Source organism: Polyodon spathula, chromosome 3 (genome assembly GCF_017654505.1).
Source record: "Polyodon spathula isolate WHYD16114869_AA chromosome 3, ASM1765450v1, whole genome shotgun sequence".
Taxonomy (NCBI): Eukaryota; Metazoa; Chordata; class Actinopteri; order Acipenseriformes; family Polyodontidae; genus Polyodon; species Polyodon spathula.
Window position 1 is genome coordinate 53041641 of NC_054536.1, and position 19266 is coordinate 53060906.

At 38.8% G+C, this 19266-nt stretch overlaps 1 protein-coding gene across 2 annotated transcripts in view; it reads right to left on the reverse strand.

Moving 5' to 3' along the window:
• Positions 1-19266, reverse strand: part of LOC121313173 (uncharacterized protein KIAA2012 homolog) — a 177078-nt gene that overhangs the window by 95827 nt on the left and 61985 nt on the right. For both annotated transcript variants that reach the window (XM_041245465.1, XM_041245464.1), the window contains exon 7: positions 7401-7477. In XM_041245465.1, coding sequence (XP_041101399.1) covers positions 7401-7477 — 77 coding nt within the window. The remainder of the gene's footprint in view (positions 1-7400; positions 7478-19266) is intronic.

The following is a 19266-nucleotide window of genomic DNA, read 5'->3' on the forward strand; positions in this document are numbered from 1 at the left end:
TTACTCCATAAATGCTCATTTTAATAATAATGGTGGGTCCAATGGAATAGCAGAAAGCAGAAGGTTCTACTCTCCAGTGGACATTAAAATCATCTGTATACAGTAAGTGAGTAAAAAGGAAACACCTAATTTTAACAGAGGAACACACACATAAATGAAGGAGAGCACAGGAGAGAGGGAAGCCTTGGCAGAGGGCTCTGATCTGTTATGTTATGGGCCTTGCCAAGCTTCTAGCACTGCAGTAAGAGGGATAATACCTTTCTTCACTCATGTGTGTACTCCGCATCTTTTTAAAGATACTGCAGACCTCCTCCTCCTCCTCTTGACTGATTTTTGAATGGATTCTGTTACATTTCAAAAATGCTTATTTTATTATAGCTTTTGTGTTTGTTTCCTTCATTCCAATTAATCCTCAATATCACACACTATTATATATTATTTTAATTTATTTTCAACACTACTTGTTGCTAATTAGGTTGGCGAGTGAGACTATAAGAGACTGAGTGGACATTGCTCTATTTTTTTCTTCTTGGTTTTGCTGTTATCACAGTTTTTCAAGTCATGTTTTCTTTGTATTCCTCAATGTCCTAATATACAGGCTTTACATATGCACACCTGCAACTGCTACCAATCATGCAGAAAAGGTGTTTAAGTCAGGGGACCCCAGTGTCTTCTGGTTTAATTGAACTAATAATGTGCTTAATTATACCTTTTTAACTGTTTTCAGCTCTTAAACATTTGGAGATTTTAAGTTAACTATAAAATGTTACAAGTAACTTGAAATCTGCAACTTTTTAGGAGCTGAGAACAATAACAAAGTATAATTAAGCAAATTAGTAGTTCAATTAAGTAACTGAGAGATCAGTTGGAACGAAATCCAGAAGACACTAGGGTCCCAAAGACTGGGTTTAGGAATGGTTTATGTGAAGAATAGGTATTAAGGATATGTCACTGGCCCATGTAACAAGAGATCTGTGCTGACTTTTCTGGTGCGTTCATAGTGCTGCAGGAAGAGGGCAGCAGCTGTACAATATCCGCCTGTTGGTCATGGCAGTGACACGGAGAGGTGGGAGAGAGGCTGTGTTGGCTCTCCCTCTCTCTGAATGGCTGAGAGGCGGGTCTTGGGGGGATTGCTAGCCCTATAAAATAACATTCTGCTGTTCCCTCAGGTCTGCTGCTCCTCTAAGAAGGGCTGAGCTTGCGGAAGCTCTGGTCCAGGACCGAGAACAGCCAGGATTAAAAGACCCGAAAGAAACCTAAAGAGAAGAAAACAAAAAAAAAGTAGTGGTAGCGGGGAAACTTTGGGCAGACCCCGTAAGGAAATAGACAGCATGCTGAGGGAGCAGTAAGTGACGGGCGGGGACCCCGGCTATGCGGATAACTAAATAAAACTGGGCACCTGTGCGGTGTTTCAAGTACACCCTTCTGTCTCCCATGTGTCAGTGAATTACCCAGCACTCTTCCACAAGCCCACTATGTACGGACTAACTCAGCTGATCTTTGTACTGATCGTGATAGTTCTATGAAGTGTTGGAAACACAGAGAGGAGAAATATGACTTGATTTTGAGGCCTGCCTTTGATGATTGATATCATTATGCACTCAAAAGTACTTTCAGGGAAATCCTGTGTCTACTTTCTCATAGCTGGTTCATCCCAACATTTGTATAGTCAGCACAAGTCACAATGCAGCTTTGTAAACCAATTTGATATATAAATAGATTCAGGTTCCTATCTTCATAACTTTAGTAGTGAGATTGTTGCTCTCGCCAAAGCCACAATGAATTAATTTTTTCACAATTAACAATAATGGCACATATTGCGCAATATAAGCTGCATCTCAATAAATCACAGCCTGAATCTTTATGGCCATGTTAGCTACCTGCTAGTAAAGACGGTTTTAAAAGCTGCCAAAATGAACTACATCTGAAAATGCCATATTTTGCTGAAATCACACATTGTGATTGTGGTGAAATGGACAGTACAATGTCAGGAAGCTAAAAAATGAATGATTGAATGTTTTCTTATTTCTCTTCCTTAAGAAACAAGATCTTATCCTTCTTATGCTGTGTTTAAGCTAATAGTTTTGGACAATCTGCCATTTTCAATGTCTTAAGTTACACTTTATTTACTTTTGTACAAATTAACTGTTCCCCCCCTTTCCCCACCTCTCCCTACCTCTCCCTAAGGACCTCATTCAGAGGGCAATTCCAGCTCTATTTAGTGGGAGTTGCTTATGGGGATGCAAGTTGATGAATTCAGACCTGCACATGAAGAATGTGGCGTTTGACCTTCTACTGTATGGGAAACAAAAATAAAAGAATCATGGTCAGGATTGTGAAATCCACCCTGATCCAGAAAACTGGACAGGATTAGGAATCTAGATTTAGGAAGTCATGACACACGGTCACCCCGATTCCCGTTAAAAGAAAGGGAGACTCCTCTATTTAACCTCAGACGATAACATTTTAACAGGTGAACCATTCTCCCCGTTTTCAGGTGAGGTAAGGTAATAAGATAGGAGTCTGAAAAAAAAAAACAGAGGAATTTGCTCCTTTTGAACAGTGGTTTGGTTGCTTGCTCAGCCTCTGTTACACACACCTTAAATGGTCTTAAACCAAAAAATGAATACTAAAAACAAACATGTGCCCATATCCTGGCTGACACTGCCTCCAAAAAGTATTTAAGGCTGATTAAGTACAGTTATATTGTTTTCATTTTTAACTTGAAATCATTTTTTAATTTTACTGTTTGAAAAAAAAAAAAGGAGTTTATGTTTTTGTTTTCTTTATTTAAAGTTATGCTATAAACGCAGTAACCTGATCCTGGGTATAGATTGTAAATCATCACAATTCTCCCCAGCAGTCCCACTCAATTTTTAGTTACCAGGAGTTTGTTAACTAGTTGTAAGCTGCTAGAGAACTCCACAAAAGCAATAACAAATTTGAAAGAATCATAAAAAAGTATTTGCTTTTAGAGTCGTGAGGGACTTGGTATAGTTTTTTTTTTTTTGTTAAGTATAGTTTTTACTAGCAATGTTTTGTTCCCCAAACAAAATTCCCATTTTTTCACCCTGTGTGACCTATTATTATTATTATTATTAATTAATTAATTAATTAATTAATTAATTAATTAATCAATTTCTTAGCAGACACCCTTACCCAGGGCGACTTACAGTTGTATACAAAAAATACATATCAAGAATTACAGTACAATTAAGAACAAGATACAAAATACAGTTGTATTAGGACTTCAGTCCTAATAAGAGCAAATACAAAACACAAAATGATTTAATATTGAGGCAGTTCAAGAGCAGATAAGTGTTGATAGTTACACCAGGGTTAGATACGAGTGCAGGTGAAATACAAAATACTGCAGATTGGGTTAAGTGCAGGGTTAAATACAGTAAAATAGGAGCAGATAAGTGCAAATTAAAGTGCATTAAAGGCAGAGTGCTGTATCGTCTTTCTTATTACTGACCAACATTCAATCAAGAATGACCATACAAGTATAAGGCCCTTATCTTTTTCAGAGTGAAATTATAGCTGTACAAGGCATGCTTGTGGTGCACAGAAAATACAACTGTACACTGAACTATTGCAAACACATTTATATCAATGAAGGACATGTGTCCACAGGAATGTAAATTGGGGAGCCATTTAAGTTCCAGCTTAAAGTTGTTGACAACCCATTTCTGTTGTCTAAAAAGTGTCTTGAAGTTGTTTAGGTACTGCAAATGCCATCAAAATTCTTCCTCATTTGAAGCACATTTATTTGATGCAGGTTTAATGGGTCATAGCATGATGATGTCCACCTATGAACGACTGATTAACTATGCACATTTTATGATAGGTGGGCATGCTGTCACTTACAAAATACGGTACAGTTACTTGGCTGCTTTGAAATACTTGCCAATAAATCTGGGAAAGCTTTGTTGTTTTTCTTGGTGCAGATGAGGGTAGGGGTTGAAGGAAAACTTTTCTTTGAAAGGTTTGTTTGATATTACGACCAGATACATTTAGTACTTACTTACAGTGTTTGTATGTGTGTTTATAAATTAAAATTAATGCTAAGAATTATTGTGTCTGCTTCCTCAGCTATTTCATGCACAGCCCCAAGTTAGAGGTACCCTGTTCCAATATTGTCTTCTATAAACAAGCTACTGTATATTTGCCTTTGAATCGCTGTTTGGGAATTGTGGTCATTATTTACATTTGGTTCCTATTAAACCTTTAGACTGTGGAGAATTTTATCTGATTTGATATAATTATAACCTTTGTTTGTGGAGAAAAATAAAAAAAAAAATCTGGTTCAGTTTTTCTGTATGATGTCAGAACACTTTTAAATATCAAATAAAGTACTGGAAACTTGACTGAAAGGTGAAAGCTGACAGCAGCTGTGTTTTTATTGTGCCTGATAAAAGACTGATTCTTTTGTTTAAGGTTTATGTAACTTATTTTAAGTTAAGCCATTAACGTCATCCTTTAACTACTCCCATCAAGTTAATTAATGCATTTTTCCAATGTGTTGCATATCCCAAGTCACTTTCACTGTAGTTCTACATAATATAATAATTCACAAGGAGCTGAAATGCTTCGCCTTGATTTTTTTTTTTTTTTTAACAAACTGAAGACCAAAATGTTAGGATCACAGCAGTCACCCTGTTAGCTGTTGAGAATATCCTGTTAGATCTGCAGTTAAGTGGTCAGTTATGCATCAGTATCTAAATGGCCAAACTCACAATATAGCTTTCACCCCTCTCCCTAAGCAATTGGGTTTGGATTGAGAATGTTTATCTATTACAGTTGCAGACAAAAGTACTTGGGCAATTTAAAAAAAAAAAAAAAGAAAAAACACAAAGTGATTTCTATAATTTCTAATTGTTCTATTGAAAGACAGAAATTAAAAATTCAGCTTTATAATAAAACAACAACATTACATAACATGCATAAAATGAAAAATAACATGAAAAAACTAATTTCATATGTTGACAAAAGTATTTGGGCAATCAGCATATTTCGTATGAAACCTATTCATTTCCAGTTGTTGACAATTACCATGATTGAAAACCAACTCCTGATGATAATTATAGAATAAATAAATACATAATCATCAAGTGCTGAAAAATAAATGGGAAGTTTGTAATTCAGAAAAGCAACAAAAATGGTTAAAACTAAAGAGTACAGAAACAATCTCAAAATGGCAAGATTGATTTCCATTACATGAGAGTAGATGTTCAATTTCATGCTGATTTGAACTCGGCTCTCGCCAAGATAAGCACCAACTAAGACATAGCTTTGCATTAAACTAATGTGATCCATCTGCATCTCCATCCATTTGCGTTGTTTTCCATCTGATGATGTAGATATCCTTCTGTCTGGTGTTGATTGCTGAAGTGTAATGCTGGCTCCAGGGATCAGCTCATTTTGCCTCCCCAGCGCATCAGCACACACAACGGCTGCGATGCTGGCTCCAGTGATCAACCCAGTGCGGTCTCCCCAGCACATCAGCATGACAACCGTCTGGATTGAGCTAAGTAGGGTACATCTCTGGGGTCTTCAAGTGGGCACCTTCCATCCTCGGTGTAAACGAAAAAGGAGAAACTGCCAGAAAAAAAGCAGAACGACTTGATTTACCGAAAACGAGAAAGGGCGCCGGGTAAGGACAGTGGTATACTGCCTGCTAGGGGTGCGTAGTTGCAAGTGTCCGGAACACCTCCATTGCAAGCAGCTGCGGGACGGCCCTCTATTGGAGAAACCATGGCGACGGGTTGTTTGCAGGGAGGAGTGTATGGGTACAAAGGGGAAGCAGCCATGTCAGTACGCTGCCTTGCGTTGAAAACGTAAAACTGACGACCGCAGCTGCATTTTGTTATTTTTGTTATGTGTTTGTTTTGTCTTTTGCAGAGGAGGAGTGAGAGTGAGGGGCTGCAGCCACGGAGTCAATCCACACCTCACCGAGCACTTCCCTCACTGCACAACAGCAGGCACCACAGACCCGACTTTTTGTAGAGCAGTTTTGTGCACTGGGGACTTATTACTGTTTGTTTTTTAGCTTGAAACACTCGCCGTGTAACCCCCGATACCACTGCTGGTAGAGGGGTGTCTTTTTCTGTTTTATTTAAGAAAACACAGATGTTTTTTGAAGAATTGCTGTTTGGTTTGTATTGTTTTCTGCACTACACCACTCACACTTGTCACAAAGACAAAGAAAGATTTCTGCAAAATCTGGAAGAATCGTTTGAGCAGCCCAGCAAAATCCTTGGATTACTGCAAAAGATTTAACACAAGAATTGAGAGAAGGTCACGGAATTCATGAGTGAACAATTCAACGATACCTTAACAAGATGACTGTCCACGGGCGAAAACCAAGATGCAAACCTTTGTTAAGAACAATACACAAAAGAAAGCGATTGGAGTTTTCCCTTGAATACAAGAAGAAGCCTGATGATTTCTTCAACGAAATTTTATTGTCAGACACTAAGAAAGTTATAATATGTTTGGAGGAAGAGAGGAGAAGAATTTAAAGAAAAGTTCATCATGCCAAGTGTTAAACATGGAGGTGTGTGATGGTAAGGACTTGTTTTTCTTACTCTAAGATTAAATCTCTTAGACTAAGAGATTTACTTTCTGACTTTTATTTTTTTTTATTTTTTGTGTACTTAATAAAATACTACTATTGATTAACCATTCCTTGTGTCTGCGCTTGAATGTGTGTTCATAGTAAATCCTCAATCTTTGAAATACGTCAATTTAAATATTATTATTGATCAATTATTGAATTGTTCCCACAGGACAGAAGTATTGCAGCAGGATAATAACCCAAAGCATTATGCGATCTACAAAGGGATTTCTAAGAAGAAGGAAGATTACAGTTATGGATTGGCCATCTGTCCCCAGACTTAAATCCCATTGAGATGTTGTGGATTGACTTGAAGGCTGCTGTTGCAAAAAGGAAACCAAAGTCGATTGCAGAACTCAAGCTGGATGTGTTGAAGAACAGGCAAAAACATCTCTGTAAAGATGCCAGGAACTGGTTTTAATATACATAAAAAGACTGCAAGCTATAAAGGAAGCAAAGGGTGGGCACACAAAATACTAATGTAAGGGAGCCCAAATACTTGTCAAAGTATGAAATTAGTTTTATGCGTGTTAGGTAATAATTTGTTGTTTTCTTATAAAGCCGAATCTCTACTTTAATGTATATCTTTAATAGAACAATTAGAAATTACAGAAATTGTGGTTTTCCTCATTTGTTTTTAACTGCCCAAATACTTTTGTCTGCGCCTGTAAATGTACATGTATAATTTCTCCAAATTTGTAGTTACCAGTAAATCCTTTGTATAGGCAGGTAATGTATTTCTCTGCCAGTACATCTATACATATCAGAGAAGGGATTTTACCTTTCCCTTTTCAACAGAAACTCCTGGATGGCCTTCAGATGAGCTGTCTCTTGGTCTCAGCAGAGGAGGAAGTCTAACTGGAAGGTGAAATAAAAACAAATATATACATGAAAACATAAATATTGTAGCCCCATCAAAATACAGTATATGCTCCATTTACAACAACACATTAATCAAATCCAAAATTTTCAAAGCAATGCCAGCATAGCCCTGTAGCTTTTGTCTGGATTGAATGCAGGCCCAGCTTAAATGACTGGTATGTGTACCAGTTCAGTCAGGTAGCGAGGATCATGCTACTGTAGCTAAGAAATAAAGAGACAAACCCGGTAAACATTTAACGAAATCATTACATTATTATTATTATTATTATTATTATTATTATTATTATTATTATTATTATTATTATAATAATAATAATAATAATAATAATAATAATAATAATAATATAATCTGCCTGGAGGGATTTTAAATGGCTGGGTTCCTACTGGTGCCTGAGAGTGCACACCTGATTCCTCTTTCCCACATCTTACCCAAAGAGCCATTTCTATCACTTCTAATCACCCACCTCCAGATGTTAATCAGGAAAGGTTTTGCATTACCCAATCTGTCATTGCTGCGATAAATAAACTCAGATTTCATCTGGAGGTTGATTGAGATAGGGTAACTGATCCTGCAATCGGATCCTGATGAAGACAGCTTTAAAAGCTTGCCCAGTGCTTGGTTCTTTACCAACCCGTCGATCACAATTTTATGTAAAAGCATATTCCAGGAGGTTAGCTGTGTTTCCAAAGATGAGCAGCTGATGTCAGGTCTGTGATTCATTTCTCTCAAAGGGGAACTTGCGTTTAACATTGTCCTAGTTATGAAAAGTAATGCACTTAGGAGCACTACATTCCCTTATCTTTTGCACCAGCATATGTTTCAACAGTATTTGCGAGACAATTAATTACAAAAATGTTGGTTGGTAGGACAGCTTGGCTCAAAACAGCTATCTATCTACACCTTTTACTTTAACTATACAAACTGAAATAGCTGCAAAATGCTGTGAACAGGGGAGAAGGAATCTGCACTGCAAATCTACCTCATGACAAGAAAGGGTGGAAGTAAGATTGGTGGTACACTTTCACAGTGATGGGGCGACTCAATGGTAGGACAGAACCGGAAGTTGGACATCTTGGGGAAAGGGCTTAGCTGAAGGACTGCTTAACAACTCTGTTATGAACTGGCGATTGGAGAGAATGTGGCGCGGTGCTGATCACGGGGAGGAGATTAGCAGTACAAAGGGGACGCAGCTACGTGAAACTTGACCCAGCTGGAACGTTGCTTTGTTTGTTTTACTTTGTGTATGCAGAAAGAGACAACGGGAGCTGTCGTGACTGAGCCAGCATGATCACCCAGAGCACCTGCACTACACCAGCACGACTGCCCGCAGCACAGTACCAACAGAGCACGGGCACTCTGGACATTGTATATATTTGGGTGATGTCAATTGTGTGTGGAACTGCAAGCCCAGAGTGCTATTTCCCCGATAGCAGTGTTGCTAGAGAGAAGGAATATAAAAAAAAAAAGGAACACTTGTAAATGCCACTGTTTGGACTTTCTATTCTTCCCCACACCACTCACCTCCTGAGGGGAGTATTTTTTTAGTGAATTTTCATCAATTATTAAGCTGTCAAAGAGTAGTATGTGGTTTTGGAGGGAAGATCAAAGTGACCGACTCCAAAAGTCTAGTGCATCTAGAAAAGGATATGTATGCCTGCCTGCTATCCAACTCTTTTCCCCTGCTAAGGCACAACTGTAATGGTAGAAATGTAGGATGTGGGTGGTTACTAGGGATGGCAATTTTAAACGTTTAAACGTATAAACTCTAAAGTGGTGAAACGTTTAATAATATGCTAGACGTATAACCTGTCACATGACAAATGTCACCAAATACATATTTTTTTATTAATTAATTTTAGTAATTTATCATCAGTAGTCCATTGTGTATGAACCTGTTTGAAATAGTTTGAAATTAAAACATTCAGAATTATTGTGGATAACAATCCATAACAACATTTTCTATAGATTTGGCCCAACATTGGGCGTGATCACGTTATCCCCAATGAGTGCGTGTGAACAGTGAATGCAGCAGTTTTGAAATCCATGTAAGATTATCCCAATACTGTGCCGACCCATAAAACAACACCAGCGAGGCTGGAAAAAAAATCGTGCTGTAGCTGTTCATACAAAACATTCAAAAGGGAGAAAAAGTTGTGAATACCACAATTAACTGGACAAGAAGGCAAACATTATATTAATTACTTAATATATTACTTTATTGTGGTTAAATTTGACATTTAAAATAGAACTTGTGGCAATGTTTGGGAGGTTTATGTACACTAGTACAGTATGTAGAGGCGAATGGTGTGATTCTTTTTCTAGAAGTGAAAATATTTTCAACTTTTTTTCAATTGTAAGTACAACTCGCTTTCGATTTCGCGTTGTACAGGGGTGATGATCGCCCCCTAGTGGTTACACTGGCCTTTCACTTGTACTAGGCCAAGGCTGTCTCCATATTACTATGTTTAATGAAAATCTAAAGGTTGCCCATCATAATCAAAAGAAGAGAAAAGACAGCAAATTACTGGCATACTATTAGCTTAGAGTGGAAATAATTCCCTTCCCTAACTTTTGAACGGGACATCTTTTTTTTTGTAATGTTAACAGCTCACTTTGATGAGCTTTTACATTTGGTAGCTCCTCCGGGAATGATGCATCTCCCTAGGAAAAGCAGCGTTTGAAATACCAGCAAACCTGCTGTGTTCTGTAATTCCTTTGGACTCCCTGAAGACGACTGCATTCACAGTAGACAGTGTGTTGACATAAGCACCACGCATTGTGAGGTTTATATATCTACAAAGTTAACAACAAACTAACACAGAACAATTCAATCAATGTTTGGTGATTACACTACAAGTTGTGAAAACAAGTTAAAAATATTGCCCATAAAAACAGATCCTCAGTCCATAAAAAATGAATTCGTAATTGACAGTCCTGAATTGTAATTCACGATTGTAATCTGAACAGTGAATTACGACTGATTGACAGCAGTGAACTGTGTTGACAATACACAGCCTTCATGTGCTGCATTTTACCATTTTTATTGGACTATCCATAATGCTATACAAAAACACAATAATTACATCTTTAAAGTATTGTTTTTCTTAATTTATACAATACAAGCAAATCCATACACACACTGCATTTAGGACATCTGGAAGATAGGGGAACCATATATATATATATATATATATATATATATATATATATATATATATATATATATATATATATAAACAGTAGTATTTTTGGTTTGTGTGATTTTGCTTTAATTAGATGGCAACAACAAATATGTTCCCAGTTTCAATCCTTTCTAGAGAATCATCCATACATGAGACCTGGGGGTCAGTTATTTATGCTCCTGTGTAGCAAATGATTAGGTTATTGACTGCCCTAGAGTGAAACCCCAGGTGCTGTCATACTAACACCACAGATACAATGAACGGCTGAGCAATATACAGAAGTGTTAGGCATAGAGTGTGTTATGGAGAAAAGAACAGCCGAAAGACTCACTGTGCAAACTTGGAAAGTCATTTGAGCGAGTTTGTTTGTGCAAAACTGAATCACTGTAGCAATCCCAGATAAAGCTTGCATTGCAAAATAAGACATGTATCAGTTTAATGATATTTTGATAAAAAGTGTAACCAAAACTCTTCCTTTAAGAAAGTCTTTGCTTGGGATTTATTGACATCTGATTTATATAAAACAAACACTTCCTGTGAAGTCTTTTTCATCTCATTTTTGACATGCCCAACTATATGCTGAACTAGCCAAATGTAACATTTACACACCGCTGAAAAGAAAAACACAAAACATATAGCTGGAGGCTCACTTTGTCAGAGTTCATTTGACTTTGATCTTAGATCAGTATCAGAAGATACTGTCTTTGTCACTGCAAAAATATTTCTGTGGTTTACTTAATTACAAAGACTTCCATTTCTACAGCCTACAGTCTCTCAACTCCCATCACTTTTCCACATTTAAATAATTTGCACCATGACGCTGTCTGCACTCTATAAGGAGTCATAAGCTAGTTTTACACTTGACCTTAAGGAGAGTAATGCTTGGCTAAGACCTTCCAGTTTGCTCAATATGTTTTACACTGTGATATACTGTAGTGGAGATGGAACCAGTATCACAATCTGTTCCAAACTGTCATTGGCAATTTTGCATATATTCTGCATTTCTGCATATATTTCCTATGTTTCTGCTACTTCATGCTACTGTACTATATTTGCCCAAGCCATCTTTTTGTTTTGGGCTCAACACTCGAGAAAGACTCTAGAAACTATCTCCCCAATAATAATAATGCCTGTGCTATACAGAGGGTAAATGAGAAAAGCAAAGCAAAGTTAAGATCCTTAACAACTGTGTTTCAAGGCAGAGCTCCACCAAGCTAAGGGATTGAGAGGTAAGCACATTGAGAGATTAATCCTGGTACTGATGTGCATTGTGTTAGCAGAGAAGCAACGTAATAGAAGCGACTGCTAGAATTAGAAAGTCACCAGTTCTTTGTCTGTCAAGAAGAATCCTCACATTTATGAGGGCACACTGTAAAGCTTATATACAGAGCACAATACATAAAAATGTGAACTTCCTAAGCCGGTCCTAGATTTCCAAAATGTAATTATTCTCACATAGTGAATGTAAAAATAGACATTTTGACTGGTTTCCTATACTCTATATTGTACACATACACATAGTAATTGCAGAGCTTGAGCACTGGTTAAAAATGTGATCCTCTTTCTGTCTATGACTCACAAGAGAATCATAATCTGTAACTTAATTGGTTCATGTATTTCCAAAGCTGTAGAAAAAACAAACAAACTTTTCCAGGTGTCTAAAAATAACCCGTTATTTTCCATTTCTATATTGTTTGTCCATGCCTGGAAGGCAGGTATGTCTTGGCTTTGTATATCTTTCATAAGATTCCATCTACTGAGAGAGGCAGCTCAGGTCATTTTAAGGTAAATTATGTTGTATTACTTTGATATGGGGCAAGTCCCCCGACACCTATGTTAATACTGAAAAAGATATTCGTGTCACATGAAGTTGTATTCGTAGACCTAGTCAGTTCAAGAGGTTATATAATCTGATTTCTGGATCGTGTGGTGCTGTCTTTCTGAACCATTTGCCATTCAAGTAATCAGCCATCACATATGCTGATATCAATAACCACATTTCATCAGAAAGGAACTTGATAGGTCCAAATAAAAGTTTAAAATACACACACTGAGAAAAATAACCAGAGCTTGTTGACGCTCCATTGCCTTCTATACTCTCTTGTGCACTGCATACGAGAATCTTTCAACCAAAATAGAAATATCATGACCTCTGACAAATGACACCTCTGGCGGCTATAGCACTTTTGCAGGAAGCATGTGAATATTGTAAGCTATATAAAAATGTCAATTTATCAAAAAGCATACATGGCCCTCGATCCAACACCCCATTGCATGCTTTGCACTTTCAGAAAATGTTCATAATTTTGGAAGGCCCTTATTAGAACTATGTAAAAGTTTCATTTTATCTTGGCATAGCAGGAACACAAACATCCTATTTGAGTGGCAACAAACAATCCCTTTCCCCTGAACCGCTGCATCATGCTGCACAAGTCTCAGACTGACACAAATATGAGACACTAGTGTTCCATTATTATACACCTCCTTTGTAAATACATGGAGGAGGATGTCTTACATGTGGTTGCAACTCTACACGCATAACACAGAAACTTTTGCCAAATGACAGGATACTTGTCATTACAGTCCTATAGCAACATGATGAAAGAAAACTGTTTTGCCAGATGTTCTCGGCAAACCTCCATACTGTAAATTGGAGCAGCAGTAAAGGACGTGGATCACTGCTATAATTTGTGTCACAGCTGCAAGCAGACAGTAGGGCCTAACATAGCTTTAATCACAGACTTATTTAAAGCATTAGCTTTAAAGAAAGCAAAAGGTTTAGGTGTGTGGCTGTCCATTCAATTTATTGCTGCAAAGAAACATTTAGGGTAAATACATAAGTGTGTTTTTCTGTAAACCATGGAATAACACAATATGGAATTAAATACTTGTTATTTTTAACATTTGAAGCATATTACTGAATAGATAAAGGGTAGGTCTGTGGCTTGCATAAACAATTTCCAAAATATGTCTTTAACATTTACAACAGCTGAACTAATAAAATAATAATAATAATAATAATTTCTAGTGTACCTCCAGTATAAGGCTGACACTGTGCTCTACTTGTAAAAATAAATGGGAGAACTAATTAATTATGGTGGCAGGGCAGCAGAAGAGAACCCTGCACATTATACAAGGGGCAGGACAGAGGCCTGCTGATTTAGATGTATTATTATTTTATTATTATTTATTATTATTATTATTTTATAAGAGAAAAGTAGTGTTTATTAAGTACGGGTGATTTAATGTATTGTTTTGGTGGTGGTTGGCAGGGATGGGGTTAATTTCCTATCCCTGCCAAAATACATGTGAGAATGTGGCTGGAGCTAAACTGAATAACTGATGATAATTAAACTCTAGCCACATGGTATTTAAGGAGAGAAAAATCCCTTGTTTAAGAGGAGGGTGAGTGAACTTGAGTTAATAAAGTGCTCACCCTTTATAATGCTATAGTGGGGAGCCATAGTTATAAGACCACGCTATTTGAGTAGGGCTACTGTAATGGCATTATGGAGCAAATGGGAGCCACAACCTGACCGTGTTTTAACCGATTCTGGGTGAGCACTGTAACTGTACTGTGTCTGCATTTTGTATTTGGCAAAGTTCAGTGAAGGCTCTGCCCAGCCTGAACAGTTTTAGTTTTTGTTTAAAACTGTATTTTGCTCTGTGAGCAATGTTTTGTTCAACCTTTTGATTTACTTTTGTTTAATTAAAATGCGCCTGCCTTGCCTCTGAGTCTCTGTCCCTGCCGATACCACCTGAGCCTGCAATGCTGTCCTGTCACAATTACTTACCTGGATTCCTTTCAATACTGCAGTTGGAGCAATAAAAAAGTACTTAAAATGGCTTATTACACAGAAAAAGGATACATACTAATCCTTAAAAAAAAAAAAAAAAACATGTTCTCTGCCAAAACTTTTCAATATCATGCTATTTAAAAATAAAGCGACAGTCAACTGTTTATTTTTTTATCCTGTTATCTTTTAATTCCTCATAAATCCCACCACTGACTGACAACCCTATGAAAGAAGTGTAAAGAATGGTCCCCTCAGACAGATCTGTGGATGCATCGCAAAGGGAAAAGGAAACAGACAGAGGACATTTAGTCGATGCAAGTTGGTCCATTTGCATATCTTAAGTGTGGTTACCCTCTCCAAAGTAAAACATCAAAAGTGAGTGACTTAAAAGCTGACTCTTTCATTTACCTTTGCCAATCTTTCTACTGTGAAATCGAGGCTGTTGGGTGAACAGACTACATTAGCTGGAGAAAAGACATGCAAGAAAATCAGATACCGTTTCTAAATGCATTTGTTTGCCACTCTCTATCCCTGCTGGCATTTATGCCAGTTAAGCTGTAATGTGTATTTTGTTTTCTCACTTCCTTGTGTTTTCTGAGTCTTGGAAACAACATTATACACGGAGCCCAGTCTGTTATAAATATGCGGTTTTCATGACAACAATTTGAACCTTAATGAAAAATGCAATGACCTGACAAACAATGCCTGTGAGCTAACAGCATGCATATAAGACAACAAAATGTAAGACGTTTGATGTCATTCTTATTAAGCTGCTGCTACCTTTTTTAAGAAATGTATTTACAGTATGTGTGTCATATTTATCAACACTATCTGATCTACATAAATTGGCAAAAAGTAGCTTACTAGCAATTTGACAGCAAACATTAGTCTTTGGCACTGTGACAGGATATGGCTGAGTGGTGACGTCAGGCCAGATGCCGGAAGAACAACAGACAGGCAAGTACTGCAGTTGAAAAGACGCGTGGTGTGCCATTTAATAAACAAAAATAAATAAAATATTTAAACAAAAAACACTTGCTCACAGAGCTCAAAAATAAATAATTAAACAAAACAAATCTCGAACACAATAATATGTTCAGGCTGGGCAGTAGCCTTCACTGATCTACTTTTAGTTTTATTTTTTTCTCTCTCCTCTCGCTCTCCCGTTCACCACTTCTGAACACTCACCCTGAGTGCAGAGAGCTGCAGGCTTTTATTTACTATAGCCGAGGGGTTAACTATCAACTCTCTCATTACCCCTCGGCCACATTCTGCACAAATTTTAAAATTAGCAAGTGGTAGAGGACAGGCTGTGCTGTCTCTGCCAGAACACATCTAAATAAAAACAAAACAAACAAAAAAAAAAAACAAACGTGGCAAGCCGTCATATTTAAATACATTAAATAAATACAAAAACAACAACAGATACAATAAATAAATCATAATACAGCAATACAAAATAACACAGGGTGGAGGGGGAGACCCCATTCTAAAAATTAACAAACAATACATTGAAACAGCAGGGCTTTCCTACCGCCCTGCCACAGACACACATTTGGATTTCCCTTTAAGAAACATACTGAAATACCTTTTAAATACATATATGCAATTACAATAAAAAACTAGAACAGCCAGGCAGTTTTACAGCTTCCAAGCCCCAGTACCAGTATAAAACACTTAAGCAATTACTGGAAGAAGAGGGTTTAGTTCTTGATATTTGTCAAGTTTGAAATCAGTAACTTCACCAGTTCCCCAGAAAACGATTTTGAAAGTTTAAAAAAAAAAAAAAGCATCAGGCGGCCATCTTGGTTCACGCACAAACACAATCTTTGAAAAAGTTAATTGTGCTGACACAGGAATGATGGTTTTAAATTTAAATTTAAATTTAAGAATATGTAGGCCAGGCGGCCATCCTGTACCTCGTTTCCATAGTCAAGCCAACTCGAGTACATGCCCTAATCCCCACCCCCCCCAAAAAGCATTTAAAAATATAAGTCAAGTTCTTCTTTCTATGAATGTGTTAGGAATGCACTCCAATGAAGGGGAAAAATTTAAAAATGAAAATCGGAATAAAGTAAAATCGAGAACCACAATAACAAAAGCGGAAACGATCTAAAAACATTCTGCTACTATGACAGATGCGATTTTAGGACATCGTCCAATATCACAAGACAGTCTGCAGTGAATTTTCTCAAAAAGTATCCATTGCCGTGTTTGGTGATAACAATGTTACAATGTCAATAACAATGATACAGTAATCTGGTTACTGGGTTACTATCAGGCCACCTCTCACGATAAAATGAGTGAGCCTTGTCCAGCTCACGTAATAACTCGAGAAACTCAGGAAACCCCGGAAACACTATTTATTTAGCCAACTCGCATTTTGCCTCAACTCGAGTTTTGGAAAATTCAAGCTAACCCGGAGCACTTGAGTTGGCTTGACTATGGAAACGAGATATTGTTTTACAAAAGAACACCATTTTTCCATGTTTGAATTCTATTGTCTCCAGGATGATGCCTACCAAGTTTAGAGTTAGTTAGTTAAATGGTTTGCAAACAGCAGCAGTTTGATGTTTGGGGAGTGTTTTGGCAAATTTGGTGGCAGCCATTTTGATAGCAAAATTTATTGCAGAAACTTCTGCTTCACAAACTTGAAGCGAGTTTGGTTGCTGATGACGTATGCAAAGTTTCAGATCAATCGGTTCACTGCTACCCAAGAAGATTTTGAAAGGTTTTTCCCAAAAATACGCCAGGCCGGCATCTTGGTTGGCGCAGGAGTGCAATTTTTTTTGCATGTGAACTGTAATCTACACGGGATGATACCCATCAAGTTTCATGCTGATTGGTTACACCACGTGCGAACAGGAGCAGTGTCAAGTTGATGGAAGAATAAGAACAAGAAGAAAAATCCTAACACTAACAATAGGCTTATATGGCCTAATAACATGAGATAGTTATGTGCCTTCTGTCAAAGTAATATTCAAAATAGTATTCAAATATCAAAGAATATTCCAAAAATGTCACATACCATGATATAACTCTGTAATGCATAGATGTTGGCATTCATCCACTAGCATTTATTTGGTTGTAAATAGAGTGATCTTTTATTGTTAGTGACAGGGTGAGGTGGTTTAGGTAGTTGTAAAACTTGATTTTTAGTTACTGAATTGTATGATATTATATACACTTTGCTCAAGTTCAGCACCTAAAACTCAGTGGGTTCCTGCTTTTAAAGAGTTAACAGACTGCCAGTGTCTCACAGAGACGGCCGAAGTGGGCGGCGTCAGAACCAGGAAAGGTAATGAAATATACAAAACACAGGACGGATGAAATGAAGTGATGAAGACGCCTGTTGGCGCCGGTTTAATACAAAATAAAAGGTTTACACAAACACGAAAAACACAGGACACGGCACTCTACGCCAAAATAAAGACAAACGAAAACAGACTAAACTTAACAAACACGGTGAGCAGATACTTCGTTATTATTATTACTTTACTTATTTCCTCCGTCTCCAATCCCGTTCTCCGCTCACCGAACACCCAACCCCAGTATGTGCCAACGTGCATCTATATATACTATTGTGCTGGGATTCAATTACCAATTAATTATTCACTTGAATCCCAGCACGTGAATTAATAAAGTGCAATTCCCCGTGCTCACATATTACTACATTTTACTTGCACGTGAAGTGCTGTGCAATCCTCGTGCCTAAATACACATATACATTTTTAAACACTCGTGTTACACAGACCCGTTTATATCCCGTGTACCAATGTCTATACACCAACATTTAAACACACCACACGCAACACATAACAGATAATATACACAGGGGCGGGCACTTTGTTACATATACCCCCTCCTGTGCAAAGCACACATGGCCTCAATGGCCACCTCCCCCCTTAAAAGCCCAAAAGTCCCGCCCAAAGTCCTTGGCCAGGACCAGAGGCTTCCAGGGGCCCACAGGTCGTAATGCTGTCAGCAGGGTAGCATTCTCCTGCCAGGGTAGTCCTAGCAGCGGAAAGGCTGCTTGGGGTGTGGTCTCCTGACCTTCCCCCTCCTTCGGCGCCGGCAGCTCCCCTTGGTGGGGCTTCAACCACCGTTCTTCCTGCAGGGAAGAAACTGCAGAGGGAGCAGGTCTCCGGACCTCCCCCACGATCTCCGGCGGAGAAACTGCTGCTGGGGTTGGCGGTCTCCAGACCTCCTCCCCCTCCTCCGGCGGCGAAACTGCTGCTGGGGTTGGCGGTCTCCAGACCTCCTCCCCCTCCTCCGGCAGCGAAACTGCTGCTGGGGTTGGCGGTCTCCAGACCTCCTCCCCCTCCTCCGGCAGCGAAACTGCTGCTGGGGTTGGCGGTCTCCAGACCTCCTCCCCCTCCTCTGGCAGCGAAACTGCTGCTGGGGTTGGCGGTCTCCAGACCTCCTCCCCCTCCTCCGGCAGCGAAACTGCTGCTGGGGTTGGCGGTCTCCAGACCTCCTCCCCCTCCTCCGGCAGCGAAACTGCTGCTGGGGTTGGCGGTCTCCAGACCTCCTCCCCCTTCTTCGTGGCCGGCAGCTCCCCTTCGTGGGGTTCCGGCCACAGTACCTCCGGCTGTGATGCGGAGCGGCGGGCAACCCCAGGCGATGCAGAGCGGCGGGCAACCCCAGGCGATGCAGAGCGGCGGGCAACCCCAGGCGATGCAGAGCGGCGGGCAACCCCAGGCGATGCAGAGCGGCGGGCAACCCCAGGCGATGCAGAGCGGCGGGCAACCCCAGGCGATGCAGAGCGGCGGGCAACCCCAGGCG